The sequence below is a fragment of the Pleurodeles waltl genome, chromosome 8, assembly GCF_031143425.1.
Source record: "Pleurodeles waltl isolate 20211129_DDA chromosome 8, aPleWal1.hap1.20221129, whole genome shotgun sequence".
Classification (NCBI taxonomy): domain Eukaryota; kingdom Metazoa; phylum Chordata; class Amphibia; order Caudata; family Salamandridae; genus Pleurodeles; species Pleurodeles waltl.
In genome coordinates, this window is record NC_090447.1 from 610,100,165 (window position 1) to 610,114,204 (window position 14,040).

General features: G+C 44.1%; 1 protein-coding gene across 1 annotated transcript in view; it reads right to left on the minus strand.

Annotated features, from left to right (window-relative positions):
- The window catches only part of CFAP97D2 (CFAP97 domain containing 2), a 152,672-nt gene that overhangs the window by 99,300 nt on the left and 39,332 nt on the right, over positions 1-14,040 (minus strand). Inside the window, exon 2 of the mRNA XM_069204700.1 lies at positions 6,249-6,329. Within this exon, the coding sequence (XP_069060801.1) occupies positions 6,249-6,329 (81 nt within the window). The remainder of the gene's footprint in view (positions 1-6,248; positions 6,330-14,040) is intronic.

Consider the following 14,040-nt stretch of genomic DNA (forward strand, 5'->3'; position numbering starts at 1 on the left):
AGAATGGAAATGAACTGCCTAAGAATGTATTCTTCAAATGCTGGTAAGCCTCATGGAGCATTATGGGTCCACTTGTGTTCACCACCTGGGTGTTTGTAGAACAACCCTGCACAAAGTGCTTCCTTATCACAGGCCTTGCTGGGCAGGACTAGTTTGGCTGTCCTCAGTGAGGGGTAGCTGAGCAGTCCTGCAGGGTAGCAAACCAGGTAGATTATCCACCTTGTCCTAAGAGACGTTTACTAGTATGTTTATAGTTTAGACTTCTTTATGTCCTTTGTCACCATGACCTTTTTTGGCAACTTTGCAATGTTTTACACATTGAGCTGTGACATGGCATTGCCTTTGTGTCAGCCTACTGGTAGTCAGCATCAACAGTGTTCAGTCCTGGAGGTGCTCTGTCATACATCTTACCTGCACCCCATGTTACATCACCAACACGTCTCCAGCTAGACTCTGAGTAAATAAAAGGCAGCCATCCACCAATAAGCAAGTGCACTAATGGGTCACATTATTCAAGGCACTTTTCCGGTGTCTTGTACTCTTGTTTGAAATAAGGAGGTCTTTGATCTACACCAGAGCACCCCAAATCAGTACCTCTTGGCCAGAGCACTTTGTGTCAGACAAGGCTTTTTATACTGTTAGATTCAGGTTCAGCATGCATTGAGCCTCTTGCAGACAACTCTTTCTGAGAGGGTATCTTCTCTAATAATAATCACTAGATATATTAGACTACCAGTCGAATCTAGCAAATCAAGCTTGCACATGGCATGCTCCAAACTGCTCTACAACCAACTCATGTGTAAATATCTACTTTCTCCTTGTCTACCTTCTCTGTGACTGACTACTTTGAGAGCTGAAGTAATCTTTATTGTAAGATTATTTGCTTCATTTCAGCCCTCACCCCTGAATCAGATTTGAAACTGTAAATCTCCAGCCTAAGTCCTAATAACAAAGGCTTTGAGAAAAGAACATGCTGTGCCACAAACCAAACAAACATTTACAATGCAATAGGCCTTGCATTTTCTTGAGTTAGAGCTATTGGCATTGTAAATTCCTAACTGGATTCTTCTTGCCACATAAATTGGTCAATCCTGCCTCATAATTTTGTCTTTTTCTGCCATATAATTCCAGTGGCCCAGCATTTAACTAAAGCACTTCCATTTACCTTTTTCCTCTATCTTAAAACACATACAGTAATCATATAAACCTTTATCAGAAACAAACTTTTGGCATTAGAGTGTGATGCTCAAGACACCATAACAAAAATATAATTTAGGATGGATTGGAGGGTGAAAGGGAAGAGAGAGTCGAGAGTAAAGAGGTAGAGGACAAGTGGCATAGTAACGGTGTCATGGACCCTGGAGTAAGAAAGGAAAATGGTTGACTGCAATTGCGGTAGGAAAATAGAGAAGTAATTAGAGTTGAACGAGGTCCATAGGTCTCTGGGCCTCGGTGCCACTGTGCCTGTTACTCCATTGATAATTAGGCCTCAGGAAAGAATGCGGATGGGGCAGAAAAAGAAAAGTGAAAGGAATACAACAGACAAAAGGAAAAAAGAAGGGGTTGCAAAGAAAAAGATGAAAGAATGGGAAGAAAGAATGAGAAAAAGAAAACACAACTAAGAGAAGAAATACAGCAAATGTGTGAGACAAAAGAAAAAAGGGAAAGGTAAGATAAAGAGGAAAACATAATAAAAGAAGTGTGAAAAGATAGATAAAAATGAACAATGGAGAAAAAAGAGAGATGGTGAGAGAAACACGCAGAGAAAGAACCAGGGCATGTTTGTACTGACACATTTCCCACAGACACAGAATGGGAAAAACACTTTCACACTTCAGGTCCCAACAAGTAACTTGTGGCATCCACATACAGACATGAAAAAGTGGGATTTATAATAAAACATGAATTGACAGCTAAAGATAAGAAAAACACCAGCGGAAGGAAGGAAGAAAGAAAGATTTAAAAAAGTGAAAGAACACATACCGAGTCAAAGGAAAGAATGAACGCCTGATGAAGGAAAAAGAGAGGAATGAAACAAGGAAAGAAATGACCAGGTTTTTGTGAGTTGGAAAGAGGAGGTCTCAAGCGGAAGGGGAAATAAAAAAAAGGGAAAGGACTAGAAATAAACAGTTGAAAGAAACAGCAAAACATGTGGATTTTAGGATCTGGAAAGAGAAAAGTGGGGGAGAAAGAAAATACTGAGAGTAAACAGAGTAAAGGACAGAATGGAGTGAGGTAGGGGAAACAGACCTTCCCAAATAAAGATGGCAGCTAGGAATAGAAACAGAAGTCAGAGTGTGGAACAGCACAAGGTGCATTAGCAGAGTTGTATGTGAACCACAATACTGCAATATTGGCGTGCTTCAGATCAGGATTTGGGGTATAGACAGAGCAGTGTCCTGGCCCAGTGCTGGAATAACAGAAGGCAGCAGGTGAAGAATGATAAATGGGGCGCTGTGTAATTCCTGGTATTGGAATAACGGGGAGTTGCAGTTTAGGGTTCAGGGTGCACTGACAGAGTTGTATGTGGGCTGCAGTACTGGAATAGTAACGGGCACACAAGATCAGAAGTCAGGTATGTTAATGGAGCTATGTATGGAACCTAGTATTGGCGTGCTAGAGTTGCCGAGTGTTAGCCTGGAGGTGCCTTGGTGAAGCTGCGAGTGGGGCCCAGTATGGGAGTGGCATTGCCTCTGAACCACAGAAGTGAGGGGTCCTGAAGGGTGTGTGTGTGTGAGGCTTGGTACTAAGAAGAAATGTGCACTGAATGTTAGAATTGATGAATTCTGGCAGAGCTGTGATGGTTCCCATCAACAGTGGCATGGGATGTTAGACTTGAGGTGCACTGGCTGAGCTGCGTTTTGCTCTTTTGGGGCCATTATTTGCTTGGCAGTCCGACTGAATGTTAGAATTGAGCTGCTGTAATGGAACTGTATGTGAGTGGGGTCCCAGTATAGGAAAGGAAGTGACCTCACCGGGGTAGAACTGAGGTGCACTGATGGAGCTGTGCCTGAAGTCCTAGTACTGGAACAGAAGAGCGCACTGACTGCAAGAACTGAGGTGCTCTGGCAGACGACCTGTTTGGAGTTCTGGCACAGCTGAGGGCTTGGAGTGTGTGAAATTAGGTGCACTGATGGAGCTGTGCCCAAGGTCCCAGTACTGGAACAGTACTGTGTACTGACTGTAAGAACTGAGGTGCTCTGGCAGACAGTGTGCGAGGGGTTCTGGCACGGCTACGGGGCTTGAAGTGTATGAACTGAGTGCACTGATGGAGCTGTGCCCAAGGTCCAAGTACTGGAACAGCAGTGTGTACTGATTGTAAGAACTAAGGTGCTCTGGCAGACAGCGTGTGTGGGGTTGTGGCACAGGCACAGCTGAGGGGCTTGGAGTGTACGAACTGAGATGCACTGATGGAGCTGTGCCAGAGGTCCCAGTACTACAGCAGCAGAGTGTACTGACTGCAAGAACTGAGGTGCTCTGGCAGACAGCGTGTGTGGGGTTGTGGCACAGGCACAGCTGAGGGTCTTGGAGTGTGCGAACTGAGATGCACTGATGGAGCTGTGCCAGAGGTCCCAGTACTACAGCAGCAGAGTGTACTGACTGCGAGAACTGAGGTGCTCTGGCAGACAGTGTGTGTGGGGTTCCTGGCATTAGCACGGCTGAGGGCTTGTAGGGTGTGAACTGCTGTGCAGTGATGGAGCTGCTCCTGAGGTCACAGTACTGGAGCAACAGAATGTCCTGACTGTGAGAACTGAGGTGCTCTGGCAGACAGCGTGTGTGGGATTCCTAGCACTGGCTCGGCTGAGGGCTTGGAGTGTGTGAACTGTGGTGCACTGATGGAGCTGTGCCCGAGGTCCCAGTACTGAAGCAGCAGAGTGTATTGACTGCAAGAACTGAGGTGCTCTGGCAGACAACATGTGTGGGGTTCCTGGCACTGGCATGGCTGAGAGCTTGGAGCGTGTGAACTGCGGTGCACTGATGGAACTGCGCCCAAGGTCCCAGTATTGGAGCAGCAAAGTGTACTCACTGCAAGACCTGAGGTGCTGTGGCAGACAGTGTATGTGGCATTTCTGGCACTGGCACGGCTGAGGGCTTTGAGTGTGTGAACTACGACGCACTGATGGAGCTGCACCTGAAGTCCCAGTACTGAAGCAGCAGAGTGAACTGAATGTAAGGGGTGCTCTGGCAGACAGCGTGGAATGGGGTTTCTGGCACTGGCACGGCTGAGGGCTGGGAGTTTGTGAACTGAGGTGCACTGAGGGAGCTGCGAGTGGGACCCCAGTATGGAGCAGAAGTGGGCAGGGTCTCTAAGGATTAAGCAGCTGAGAGAGGGTGCAGACAGGCCACAAATACCAATGGGGACCAAGATAACAGCCTGATTTATAGTCTTGTTTACAGCTAAGCTCAGAGGAAGAATGTTCTGCAAACGAAACAGGTGCTTACCTGGATGGGAACAGGAAACAAAGTAAAAAAAGTAGTCCCCTACAGACCAGATAAACAGGACAAATCATATTTATACACTAGTTGGTCCCTGCTACCACACAGAAGAAGGAAGGACAAAGAGGCATGACTGACCACCTGCAAGCAAGGGTTTTTAAATGACACTGAAACTTACAAATGAAATAGCTGGAAGTCCACAGAAGAAGTATACTTAAAAATATACAAGAGGTTGTACGCTTACACTTGACCTAAAAAGCATTGTTCATCTTTGGCCCATCTGGCTACAGCTCATCATGCGCCCATATGTGAATTCAGTCATTTTCTATTTATTTAACCATAATTATAATCTGCTCAATATAATTTCATCATATATAATGTAACATGATCATGCAAAGTAGACGATAATTCACAAAAAAAACCTATAAACACATGCATCATACTTTCAACTTCATACAACCCTGATTGAGTTAGACTTTAACACACTAATACCTAGTAATTAGGGAATGAGGGTTTACCACATCTAAAGCATGATGTGACCAGTTTAGGATCCACATGGATACTTAGTTGGAAGGAAGGATAGCTATTTGCTCAGTTGAATATATAGTCTGAGTTTCAGAAGGTCAGCGAGTGAGGATTGACATAGATAGCATTGTATGCATATCACGTGGTGTTGGAGATAGCTGGAACCAAGGACTTATTAATTATTTCATAAATATGTGTTTACAGTTTGTCTTTGCGAGCCCTATGTTTTGTTTCAGACTGCAGAAAAAGAGGACATATTTCAACATATCAGAAGTTGAGGAATCTACTACATACAATTTGTAAATAAAAAAATGTGTTTTCCCCCCGATATTTTGGGATATGGATGTGCCCTGATGAAAGTGGTTCCCTGGGAGGAGAGACACCGAAACGCGCGTCAACACTATTATTTTTCTTAACATATATAGGACTAACATGGACTATTAATGAATACAATATTTTATTTTTGCTATTTGTAAAGGAATACTGTACTTCATTTTTTGCTGGAGTTACAATGTTTTATATCTTGTTGTTTGATTTTTTTGCAAGGAGTATGGATATTATTGGGAGTCTGTTCGATGTTGAGTATATGTGATTGTTTGAGTATGGATGGGCAGTGAGTGTTGTATGAAGTGAAGTATTATGCATATGTATATAGTGAGTTTTTTGTGAATTATCGTCTACTGTATTTTGCATGATCATGTTACATTATATATGATGAAATTATATTGAGCAGATCTGAATTATGGTTAAATAAATAGAAAATGTCTGAATTCACATATGGGCTCGTGATGTATATAATATAAGTACGGTACCAATGTAATATTTGTTTTACTAATACTAGGTGGCCCATTGGTCTATGTATATTGATTTTGTCCCTGGTTGAGCTACCACACGTGGACAGAGACCCTCTTGTCTCATTAGTTACAGCTCATCATGCCTCCTGAGCAGGGACACCATTCAGGGTGCCCCATTCAGCCTAAGGCCTGTGAATATCTGCCCGATATGGGAGTCTCAAATACCCCTCAGCACACCCTGCAGAGGGGCTATCAATTTGTGTGAGGCCACTGCTCATGCTTCACTACCTGCTTCCACAAACCGCAGCAGGCCTCGTTAAAATTCACAACCACAGCAAGACCACTGCTTTTAAACCTCTAGGCCGAGTTATACTGTAAAAAATGTGTTCTGCAACCAATAAATGAACATAATGTAATGTCAATGTACACAGCAGTATCACGAGAGAAGACAAATATAGTTTAGTATAACTAAAATGGACTCGCTTCTCATACCTTCAATTTCTTCAGCTTTAGATTTAGGTGACCATAGGTTCGTGGAGAACTTGCATCCACCATTGGTTTGGCAGTCTGGACCTGTAACGAGTTGAAAATAAAATGTTCTTCATTTTGTGAAAAATGCACTTTGCAGGTCATATTTTGGTAATATCCAACTTTTTTCAACAACTATTTAAATCGTTCATCCATATGCAGTTTGCTGGTACAGGTCAAACATTTCTAACAGTTGCTGTGATTTAAGTCAAGGCTGTATTTTGGTCCTGCTAGAAGTAAATATGGGTAAACATGTGAAACACCGGCAAGTCTGCCATTAAGGAGGATGATACATAATGGGATTCTGGGCATACTTACGCATGTGCAGAATTTCAAACCATATTTTTACTGGAAGTCAGTCAAGTGTTTATATGCCCCAGCCTTTTTATAATTTCTTTTTTCACACCTCTTAACAGAGGAAATATGTGTTGCCTCTTGTATGACGTTTTAGGGAAATGAAGTGGATCCATTGACATCAGAAAGATGAATACAGAAGATTGTGCCCCTGACTAACATCTCCCTGCTCTCTAATTTCTAAGAAAAAAATCAAAAATGGATGTCCAATCATCACCTAAAACTTAAATTCATGAAAATAGAATTACCGATAATCTCCCTGAAAAAAAGACAACCTACCTGTACAAATGTACTGCAACTCATGTTCTCTGCTGGATTATAAACCGATTATTATCGATAATGCCAAATCTTTGGGATTCATCTTTGACAACCCACTTAACCTACAAAGTAATATCTCGGCTTTAAGCAAGAGCACATGCTACCACCCACTATTCAGGAGTATCAAGCAGTTCATTCCTGAGCAAGACCTAATGTTAGCTGTTCAGGCACTCAATCTCTCCAGACTGTACTATGGGAATTCACTTCTCAAAGGCATCCCAAAATCCCATATTTGCCCCCTTTAGAGCTATGCTACATGGTGCCGCTCGCTTTCTTTTTGGGGACAGCAAAGTTGACGACATCACTCCGATCATTTTAACACTATAGCTGCTTACCATTGAAACAAGAACACAATTTAAGACTGCGTGCGACACTCGCACATCCCCATGCACCCCCACCTCCTCCTTTTTGGAGGAAAAACTGAAAATCTCTCGTAATCTCCAGTGATCAAGAAACCTACCTACTTGAACTTCTTACATTCAAACAAGAACAGTGTATGAAGCAGTCTTTTTTGCAAGTGCACAAGGATCTGGAATTCACTTGCATCAGCTACAAGCATGACTCCCTGCCTTGCAATTAAAAAAAAGGGTCTTAAAGTCCTGCTATATCAAATAATCTTTAGTTGAGACTCAGAACTCTGCTTTTCATTACTCTAAAAATGCCCATCGCCCAATTCGGCTGATATCATGAGGGTTCCAGGTATTATTTGGTGGTTAATTGTATTTTTATTAGTATTAAAAGCACAGTTTTGGTGATTAATTTTAATAGCCCTGAGCCATGTTGATGCTAAAGAAACCATTCTTCCTTAGTATACATCTTATATATCCTTTCAAATGGTCTTGTGTCAAGCATAGCTATGGTATGTCACTAGAATTCCATAGTACTCACTATGGGATGAAGAAGTCAGAGATGGCTGGAGACAGACAGCTTGATTCACAAACTGAGTTTTGGAGTATATCAAGTAGTGCTCTAGCAGTACTACTTTTTGTACTCTAAAAACAACTCACAAACCTACGCGAGGAGATATCCACCTCTGCCTCTCCTGTCTTTTCTTTTTGGAGATCTCAACACATATAGGTATATGATTTTGCAGCAAATGATGAAGGGACCACTAGGAAAATGGTAAACAATTATCTAAAATATGGGATCAAGAGAACATCAATGAGAAATTTAGGGAGGGACAAGATAATACAAAACACCCTCCCACAAAAGAATATGACTATTTCAATTCACAACATTTACAAAGTAACCATATTCCTTCCTCATGATTTTATATTATCTGAAGACAAGCTTTTAGTGTGTATACCTATAAATACACTACTTGGTTAATAATGTTCAAACTATTAGATAAAGACGTTGTTGTTGAAGAAAGTATGCTAAAGTGTTCTAATTGATTTTCACAATGTTACAACTGTCATATTCACTTGTGTAGGAAAGTACCATCTTGCCTGGCATGCTGACCCCATTTTTACTTGTGTGTCAGTTTGCTTTTGCCTGTCTCACTGGGATCCTGCTAGCCAGGACCCCAGTGCTCATAGTTGTGGCCTGAATGTGTGTTCCCTGTGTAGTGTCTAACTGTGTCACTGAGGCTCTGCTAATCAGAACCTCAGTGCTTATGCTCTTTCTGCCTTTGAAATTGTCACTGCAGGCTAGTGACCATTTTTACCAATTCTAATTGGCACCCTGGAACACCCTTAAAATTCCCTAGTATATGGTACCTAGGTACCCAGGGTATTGGGGTTCCAGGATATCCCTATGGGCTGCTCAGACAATTCTTACACAGGACTGCCACTGCAGCCTGAGTGAAATAACGTCCACATTATTTCACAGCCATTTTACACTGCACTTAAGTAGCTTATAAGTCACCTATATGTCTAACCCCCACTTAGGTGCAAAGTTACTAAGTGTGAGGGCACCCTGGCACTAGCCAAGGTGCCCCCACATAGTTCAGGGCAATTTCCCTGCACTTTGTGAGTGCGAGGACACCATTACACGCATGCACTACATATAGGTCAATACCTATATGTGGCTTCACAATGGTAACTACAAATATGGCCATGTAACATGTCTCAGAACATGGAATTGTCCCTCCATGCCAAATCTGTTATTGGGGTGCCAATCCCATGCATCCCCGGGGCTCCAGCATGGACCCCGGGTACTGCGAAACTAGCTCTCTGGGGTTTTCATTGCAGCTACCGCTGCTGCCAACCCACAGACAGGCTTCTGCCCTCCTGGGTTCTGGGCAGCCCAGTGCCAGGAAGGCAGAACAAAGGATTTCCTATGAGAGAGGGTGTTACACCCTCTCCCTTGGGAAATAGGTGTTAAGGGCCAGAGAGGAGTAGCCTCTCCTGGCCTCTGGGAATGCTTTGAAGGGCACAGATGGTGCCCTTCTTGCATAAACCAGTCTACACCGGTTCAGGGATCCCCCAGCACCTGCTCTGGCGTGAAACTGGACAAAGGAAAGGGGAGTGACTACTCCCCTGTCCAGCACCACCCCAGGGGTGGTGCCCAGAGCTCCTCCAGTGTGTCCCAGACCTCTGCCATCTTGAATGCAGAGGTGTGAGGGCACAATGGAGGCCTCTGAGTGGCCAGTGCCAGCAGGTGACGTCAGAGACCCCTCTTGATAGGTGCTTACCTGAGTAAGTGGCCAATCCTCCTCTGAGGGCTTTTTAGGGTCTCTCCTGTGGGCTTCTCTTCAGATAACGAAGGCAAGAGCTCACCAGAGTTCCTCTGCATCTCCCACTTCAACTTCTGCCAAGGATCGACTGCTGACTGCTCCAGGACGCCTGCAAAACGGCAACAAAGTAGCAAGAAGACTACCAGCGACATTGTAGTGCCTAATTCTGCTGGCTTTCTCAACTGTTTCCTGATGGTGCATTCTCTGGAGGCTGTCTGCCTTCACCCTGCACTGGAAGCCAAGAAGAAATCTCCCCTGGGTCGAAGGAATCTTCCCCCTGCTACCGCAGGCACCAAACCTCTGCTTCACTGGTCCTCTGGGTCCCCTCTCATCATGACGAGCATGGTCCCTCAAACACAGGAGCTGGATCCAAGTGACCCCGACAGTCCAGTGGTCCATGTGTCCAAATTTGGTGGAGGTAAGTCCTTGCCTTCCCACGCTAGACAGTATTCCTGTTTACTGCATGAACTGCAGCTGCTAGGGCTTCTGTGCACTTTTGTAAGGAATCCTTTGTGCACAGCACAGCCCAGGTCCCCAGCACTCCGTCCTGCATTGTTATCAACTCGCTGAGTTGACCACCGGCTTCGTGGGTCCCTCCTTTGTAGTGTTGAGATGACCGCCGTGCTCTGTTTTCTTGAACCAGTGTTCAAGTACTTCTGTGGGTGCTGCCTTCTTCTGCATGTGCTCTCTGTGTTGCTGAGCACCCCCTCTGTCTCCTTTTCCAAGGGGCGACCTCCTGGTCCGTCCTGGGCCCAGGCAGCACCCATTTTCTTCATCTGCAACCTTTGCAGTTAGCAAGGCTTGTTTGCGGTCTTTCTTTGTGGAAACAACTCTGCATCCTCCAGAATGCTGTGGGACATCTTCTGTGCAAAGAAGAAGTTCCTGGCATCTTCTGTTGTTGCAGAATCTTCAGCTTCTTCCACCCTGAGGCAGCCATTTTGCACCTTCATCCGGGGTTTAGTGGGCTCCTGCCCCCTCTGGACACTTTCGTGACTCTTGGACCTGGTCCCTTTCCTTTGCAGGTCCTCAGGTCCAGGAATCTGTCTTCAGTGCTTTACAGTCTGTTGTGGTCTTTTCAGAATCTCCTATCACGACTTTAGTGTGTTTCTGGGGAAGTAGGGTAACTTTACTCCTACTTTTCAGGGTCTTGGGTGGGGTATCTTGGACACCCTTAGTGTTTTCTTACACTCCCAGTGACCCTCTACACACTACACTAGGCCTGGGGTCCCTAAGTGGTTCGCATTCCACTTTCTTAGTATATGGTTTGTGTTGCCCCTAGGCCTTTTGCACCCCATTGTATTCTACAGTGCTTGCACTACTTTTCTAACTGTTTACTTACCTGATGTTGGTTTGTGTGTATATTTTGTGTATTTTACTTACTTTCTAAGGGAGTACATCCTCTGAGATATTTCTGACACATTGTCACTAAAATAAAGTACCTTTATTTTTAGTAACTCTGAGTATTGTGATTCTTATGATATAGTGCTATATGATATAAGTGGTATAGTAGGAGCTTTGCATGTCTCCTAGTTCAGCCTAAGCTGCTCTGCTATAGCTACCTCTATCAGCCTAAGCTGCTAGAACACTACTAATCTACTAATAAGGGATAACTGGACCTGGCACAAGGTGTAAGTACCATCAGGTACCCACTATAGTCCAGGCCAGCCTCCTACAACTTGTATCTGAATTATCACCTGCTTAACTAGGTGGTAGTATTTGGGTGTTTCTGGAATAGATTCAACCTCCCTTAGCCTTATAGGGACCTATCCCTCATCTTGGTTTACCTTCAACTAAAAAAACAGTAGTACAAATGGCTTGACAACAGTTTTAAGCATGTAAGAATGTTTCACAAGAGGTGGCTCTCTAGACATACAGGCCTGTTGTGGAAGGGTTGTGACACGTCTGGCAATCTTCACAGAGTCTCTCTAACAAGTGGATCTAGGGACATCAACACTGAAAAGAATCTCAAGCCACCATAGAAGCTATTCCGGCCTACATCACCATGGAAACCTTTGGTAAGGGGTGGTTGTGGGATTTAGCTGTGGATGGCAGTTGTGTTCATTATTGGGGCTGCACCACTGTAAAAAGTTAAACAAAGCAATTTTGATATAATCAGTTAATGTCTGTGATTTATGCCGGCAGGATCCTAACCCCAATAACCGCCTCCCCCCATTTCCCACAGAAATGGAATCTGTGGGGAATCTATGAGATTTTCTGTCAATGCATCCAGTGGTTGGTGGAGCAGATAAGGCCAATAACTTTAAGGTCTTAGCGAAAAGCCATCAAACTGGAAGAAAGATTTTGTGCCTTGAAGGTAGGTTAATATCTTCACATAATTATTGATATCTACTTTGAAAATACATGGAACCCGTTGGTAGAAGTCAGTTATTGTGCATTTTGTAAATAGCTGGAACACTGCTAGAAGTTAACTGGCACAGCACCACAGAAAGAAGGAGATAGCGGTCTTTTTTTTAATGTACAGTCATCACGAACTTGCCATAACAGAAAAATGAGTCTGCATATCATCTATAGTTATGCAGTGTGCCATGGTGTCTTATATTGTCCAGCTGCATCATCAGCACAGCAGCGAGTCAACAAAACAAAGTGAGAATATGTGTAAGGTTTGATTCCTAATTATGGATGAATCATAGAACAGCAGATGGATTTCTTATGTGCCACGCCATGGGTAAGAGAAAAGACTAGTGACCATCTACTCTGATGAAAGCAAACCTTTGTAATTACCACTGCTGACTTTTAAAGCATTCCCAATGGCCAACAGCTACTTGCCATAGTGGATACATCCTCTGGACATCTTGATGGGGTTATCACCACTTCAGATGAACCAGTGAAACAGTGAGTTATTGAGAAGCTAAAGACTGAAATATGCCCTGTGTTAGACTTGACAGCCTCAGGGTGGTCTTCTCCCAACTTTTTTCCTACCTCCCTCCATTTTTTCTGAACTTCTTTTTGCTGGTTTTAGGATTCTGTGCACTTGATAAGTACTAAAGTGCTTGCTCTCTCTCCCGTAAACATGGTAACATTGGCTCCTACCCAATTGGCATATTTAATTTACCCATAAATCCCTACTAAAATGCACTATGTGTACCTAAGGCATAAAAATTCAATGCTACATGTGGGCCTGCAGCACTGATTGTACCACCCACATAAGTAACCCCTTAACCATGTCTCGGGCATGCCATTCCATGGCCTGTGTGTACAGTTGTACTGCCACCTCCACTTAGCATTTAAAATCCTTTGCCAAGCCTTAAACTCCCCTTTTATTACATATAAGTTACCCCAAAGGTAGGCCTATGTGACCCACAGGGCAGGGCACAGTGTCTGTAAGAAGCAGGACATGTACTTTTAAGTTTTACATGTCCTGGTGGTGAAAAACTTCCAAAGTCATTCTTCACAATAGGGAAGCCTGTTCCCTTCTTAGGGCAGCATGAGGAATTCCTCAAAATACTTTTAAGCTGTAATTCTCTATCAGAAAAGAGCAGCTACTTCATGGTTCATACAGTTGGAATGGTAATGATAAATCTCCTTCAGTGTTAAAGGTGCATTTAACATTACTATTATTGAAATGCCACTTTTAGAAAGTAAGCATTTCTCTGCTCTTACTGCTCTATGTGCCTTACAGCCTGTCTCCAGTCCACATCTGGTCTGTGCTGGGTGACAACTCCCCTTGTGCATTCCATCCAGACAGCCATAAACACAGGGCACTCCACTGCCTCTGCATACTGATGGGTCTTCTTGGGCAAGAAAGGTGGAAGACCCCGCACAGATCATCTGGCAGAGAGGACTATGCTGAAAGGGAACTGGTGCACTTCAAAACCACTCTTTTAAGACTCCCCCACTCCAAATGCACATTTGGGTCTAAGTACTGGGTCTTTGACCCCATTCAAATCAGCACTTATGGATCTGGAACTGGACCTCTGTCAGAAGGGTGCTGTGCAGTTCAGACTAAACTGGACTGCTTTCCTCGAAGGACTGCTCTTCTGCTTGTTGCCCTGCTGCATGCTGCTCTCTAACGCTGCTGGAAGAACTCTGTCTTCCTCCCAGAGTGATCGCCAAAGGCTTGATATTCTCCCTCTGTTCTCCTGCAGACTCAGGGACAGAAAAAACTGCCTACAACTCTCCTGGTGTTGCAGGACTCTGCCTTCTGTGACTCTCACCCTTGCTTGAGGTGCCCAGTCCAAGTTCTGGGCCTCAGAAGTGGGTTGTGCAGCTAGGTTCTACAAAACTCAATGCATCACCTGAGTGTAGTGGAAAAATAGGTGCATCGCTTCCCGAACGACTACACAGAGGCTGCTGATGTTAGTGGAGTTACAGCCGGTGCAACTTGCAGATGACGCTCTGAGCGGCCCGATGACGACGCATTGCATTTACCTCAACAGAACCCACCTA